At 34.1% G+C, this 5,273-nt stretch overlaps 1 protein-coding gene across 1 annotated transcript in view; it reads right to left on the minus strand.

Moving 5' to 3' along the window:
• The window catches only part of LOC109834838 (premnaspirodiene oxygenase-like), a 6,491-nt gene extending 3,058 nt beyond the window's left edge, over window positions 1-3,433 (minus strand). Inside the window, exons 1-3 of the mRNA XM_020402856.1 lie at window positions 3,307-3,433; window positions 1,965-2,046; window positions 84-342 (exon numbers count right to left, since the gene is read on the minus strand). Of these exons, the coding sequence (XP_020258445.1) occupies window positions 84-342; window positions 1,965-2,046; window positions 3,307-3,433 (468 nt within the window). The remainder of the gene's footprint in view (window positions 1-83; window positions 343-1,964; window positions 2,047-3,306) is intronic.

Raw genomic sequence — 5,273 nt, forward strand, 5'->3', positions numbered from 1 at the left:
AGTTCCGAGACGTAGATTTTTCTCATCTGTTTCCAATAATCACCGTAAGGGGCGAAGGACAAGCTTCTGGCATTGTAAGATGCGATCTTGGTGGTAGCTGATATCGCTCTATCGGCGAAGTTTGGATCACGGGTCTTCATGATCTCTCTAGCTACTGCTGGGGAGGAAACAATCACATGGGAGATCTCGCCGAGTTTTAGGTGCATGATGGGCCCGTACCTCTTGGATAGCTTTTGAAGGATCCGATGTGGAAGAGGGCCGAGCATCTGGTGCATGTTGCCAATGATCGGGAGCTTTGGAGGCCCTGGTGGTAGTTTATTATGATCTTGGTTAATGTTGCTTCTGATCAGTTTTAACAAGAGGAGGAGGAAGGTGAAGGAGTAGAGGAAGTTGAGAAGGGTCCATGTGGTCTTGTTGGACAGGCGAAAGAGGAGCGTGGAGCGGTCCAATGGTTTGACTTTAGAGAAGATAAATATTTGCAGGCAGCGTTGATGAAGATGATAATTCGTTAGGTACTAAATGTACTTATCACTGATTGCTGCTTAGTCGGCTGCATGCCTTCGTCACGCCTTAATGAGAACAAGACGGCATAGTCCCTGCAGCATGCTAGGATGTCATCGAATTGGCCGAAGTTTTGGTTTCTAAAGGCAGACGGTGACGGAAAGGATCGAAACAAGGCTAGAGATAATGCTACGCGTGGTCGTTAATGACTTGTGTGAAATTTTAAAAATAAAAATAAAAATAAATAAAAACGGTTCACCGATTCTTGGTATCATACATCAAATATATAAGTTCCAAATTAGCATTCGTCTGATCACGACTTGTTTTATTGAGACATTTATTCATTGGTCGTCAGCTATAGCAACATAAAATTATAGAAACGCACTTAATCATAGATGTGCTATCATAGAAATTACAAATATTCATTTCATGGCTTGTTTTATTGGGACATAATTCATTGGTTGTGTCAACAATAGCAGCATATATAAAATTGTAGAAATACACTTAACTATAGATGTTCTATCATTAAAAAATCTTATCGATCTGTTACTTGTAACACTAAATGTTGCACAATTTTTTGTTATTGTTTTTAAAATTTTGTGAAACTCCGGTTCTTTAGATAGAGTATAATGGATCTGTTAGGACAAACCCGGGGCCCAATAGAGCAGGGTCGCGGCAATAGTAGAGCAAAAGTAAAGATAAAATGTTGGACACACAGATTTACGTGGTTCGGCACTTGATTGCCTACGTCCACGGGCAAGGATAGAAGAATTCACTATGAGGAGAAAACTCTGGAGTTACAATCTCTCTTTTGCAAGAAGAAACTCTCTCTATTTTTTTTCTCACACTCTTCTATATAAGAAGAAGTTTCTGGGATGAGATTTTCTTAAGGATTTGGAGCCCTATTTATAGTTTTTTGAAAAACACTATGCACAATAAAATATTAATATTTTACTGTAGCAGTGGGCCCCACCATTTTGTTTTCTTTTTTCTTTTCAACATTGGCTGCTGGATGTGAAGGGTTTTTTCGGTGCTTGGCTTCATTAGGCGCCTAACAATCTTTCACTTGAAAATTTGATTGAATATCAATCATATCTTCACATCATTCTTTCTATCTTGTCATCTTCATGTTGCTTACGTCTCTGACAGACCACAAGAGGATCGACACCAAGTAAATTTGTCGGTATGGACTGCTTTTGTCAAAAAATCTGCTAGGTTGTCCTTGGTGTGAATTTTCTGCATATCCAATGTTCCTTCTTCCACTTTCTCACGAACGAAGTGATACTGAACTCGAATGTGCTTGGTCTTTGAATGAAATGGTGGATTTTTTGCCAAATGCAAAGCACTCTGACTGTTACAAAATAGAGAAATCTTCTTTTGTTCATAGCCGAGTTCCTCCAGCACCATCTTCAACCACATCGCTTCTTTACTGGCTTGTGTAGCTGCTACATACTCTGACTGACTGTAGTTTTGAAACCCAGCTTACAGCTCCGCCAGCAAGTGCAAACACATAACCTGTGGTGGATTTGCTATTATCACGATCACCTGCATAATCAGAATCAACATATCCACTGACAATAAAATCAGATCCCCCATAACATAATGCAACATTTGAGGTTCCTTGAATGTATCTTAGAACCTGATGCGGCATAAATATGTACCAAAAAGGTTACAAGTGCACAACCGTGTCAAGTTATAGTATTTAAGATATCGATCCCACGAGGAAGGTGTTTTGTAGGAGAAAATATAAAATCGGTTCTTATGTTGTGTGCGTGACAAGTAGGAGTGATGAGTAAATGTGATTATGGAGAGATAATGAGAGTGAAAGTGATAGTGTGTGAAACGGCGCAAAATTTAAGTGAGAGTGGATGTGACAAAGAAGGAGTGTGATCAATAAGGTGAGAAGGAAAAAAAATTGAATAAAATCAAGAAACAAATGAAAATTCAAGAATGAAGAACAAAATTCTCGAATAAAAGAAAATGCAAGAAATTAAAGATGGTGGATTCAATTATAGATATGGGTAATCTACAATTGAACCCACTTCTTAGAAAAGGGTGATTCCCTAGAGGGTTCTAGCCTAAAGGCGAATCAAACAAAATAAAAATAAACAAAAAGAAAAACTAAACCCAAGAGGGTTCTAGCCTCAAGGTGAATAGTATAAGAAATTAAAATCTAACTACAAAATAAAGTGCAAAATCTAAACTACAAAATAAAATTGCAAGAATTAAATGCAAGAAATTAAATCTATTCTATAAGCATGAAATAAATCTAAGGCAAGAGGGTTCTAGCCTCTTGGCTATTTAACAAGAAAATAAAATCTAAACTACAAGCATAGAAATAAATCTACACTAATAAGCAATAAAAAGGAAATAAAAGAGAAAAAGGAAAGAAAATGCAAACCTCTAAATAATTCTTCATCTCCATCTTCATCATCCAACAAAGAGAAGAAATATTTAAAGTGGTGAAAAAATTATTATTATTAATTGTAACTAAAGTTACAATTTTTGGAAGGCCTTCTCAATTAAGAGTAGCCCTCCTCTCCAAAAGGAGTTTACAAAATTTTTCACACTCTTAACCCCTCACTCTCTACCCTTATTTATAGTAATCTTCAATGAATATGAGCCATTGGATTTGTCTTGAGCCCCAAGCCACAATCTTCACCTTTGAATTTGCTTTTTGTTCTTCTCTAGCCCAAATATTGGAGGTCCAATTGATTTTCAAAAATAAATGAAAATCCAATCAAGTCCGGTCCATATCTCAGCAGCCCACCTACACTTCGGTCCATTAACAAAAATAAAAGCTACAGTCCAAAACCAAGCCGGCCCATTCTTTCTCCAAACAAATCTGCAGCAACCAATTATTTTCGGAATTAAATGCATCAACCAAGTCCACATTTCCAGCAGCAAATAAGAGGTCCGGCCCAAGCTTCATTGATTTTCAAAATAAAATCAAAATCCAAGACCGGCCCATTTGTCCAAAGTCCCTAAGTCCTTGCATTTTCGGCCAATTGACAAACTGCAGCAGTCTGAGTCTTTGAGAAACAAATGCAAACATTTATTGATGGGCTTTGGGCTTCAATGTGATGGAGGATTTTTGTTTTATTTTTTTCTTCTTCTTTGGGCCATCATTTGCTTGATGGGCTTTCAATATAGGCTTTTAAAATGCTGCAAAATAGAGAAAAGAGATTTTGAGGGGTTTTTACATTTAATAATATTTATTTATATTTTCATTTAATTATGTAAAAACTAAGCTAATCAACAATTATTAATGGTATATTTATTCATGTAAAATAGATAATGAGGGTATAAAAGGTATAAAATTGTAATAAAATGTGATTATCAAATACCCCCACACCTAAACTTTTGCTAGTCCTCTAGCAAAGAAAATAAAAAGAAAATCCTAACTCACTTTCGCAGGAATCGCGGTTGTATTTAGCGCATACAACAAGCCTTTAAACCCCTAGGTTACCCTAGTGGACGAGTTGTAGTCTCGTGAGGGTTTGCAGTGAATATACCCACAAAATTCGGTCAACTTGCCAAATTAAAGAAGTCAGTAAATAACTAAATTCACTTGATAACTTTTAGATAATCTAATTGGAGCCAGTTATCACTCAAGAAAACATTTTTATATATAACTCTAAGGTATATTTTTAAGAAAATCTTCTCATTGTAGCAATACAAAACCAAGCCAAACTTAGAAATTTAATTTAAAAGTTTTGAAAAGAACATGTTAACTCTTTGTTTTAAATAATTTTCAAGTTGCTTGATTTAAAATATTTTCCAAGACCATATATACAACTATAAAACATTTATTAGTTTTTTTTTAATTTTTTTTTAAACTCTTTCATCCTTGGTGATTTTTTTCTACTTTAACGGGCTTTCTAAGTGACATTTTAACGAGTTTTGGACCAATGGATCCCAACCCAAATGGGCTTAGGTCATTAAGTATGGAAATACTCCTTGGGCTTAATTACTCGGTCAGCTTAGGCTTTATAAGATTTTTTGGTGCTCATTTTTCGCACTCTTCTTTTGCAAATTTTTTTTTGTATATGTATGTATATTTTGAAAATATGTAAATCAAGACACTTTGAAAAATTATTTTCAACTCTAAGTTAAGCATGCAAAAATTTCATTATTTTAAATAAAAGTCCAAGTTAAGGCTTAAGTAAAGTATACTACTTTGAAAATCATTTCTTAAGAAATTTATTTAGAGTTATCATAAAAGGTGAACTTAAGTAAATAACCAACTAAGGATTAGAAAATTTCAAATTTATCAAATAAATTAATTATTACATAACTCTATCAATTTGGCAAGTGACGATATTTTTATAATTTTTTTTAAAGAAAAGGGGAAAAAACAAAAATGTAACTAAAAATGTAAAATAAAGAGGAAAAATAAAAAATGTAACTAAACATGTAAATAAAGAGAAAAAATAACTAATTCTCACCCCCCACACCTAAATTTTGCATTGTCCTCAATGCAAACTCTATGATGCATAAAGTAAAGCAGATAAGAAGTGAAGCACTTACATTTGGTCGGCTGATAAAAATCTGCAATTACCTTTGGTCTGAGGAGGATGAAAACAAAAAAATTATTCTTCTGTTTTCTTTTTCTTTTTCTTTTTCTTTTCTTTTTTTTCTCTTTTTTTTTCTCTTTTTTTTTCTTTTTTTTTCTTTTTTTTTCTTTTTTTTAACAACTGAACAAGAAACTCTCACATGAGAGAAGAATTAATTCTTTTTATTATTCTGAAATAAACAAAATAAACAATGTA

This window comes from Asparagus officinalis, chromosome 3 (assembly GCF_001876935.1).
Source record: "Asparagus officinalis chromosome 3, Aspof.V1, whole genome shotgun sequence".
Taxonomy (NCBI): domain Eukaryota; kingdom Viridiplantae; phylum Streptophyta; class Magnoliopsida; order Asparagales; family Asparagaceae; genus Asparagus; species Asparagus officinalis.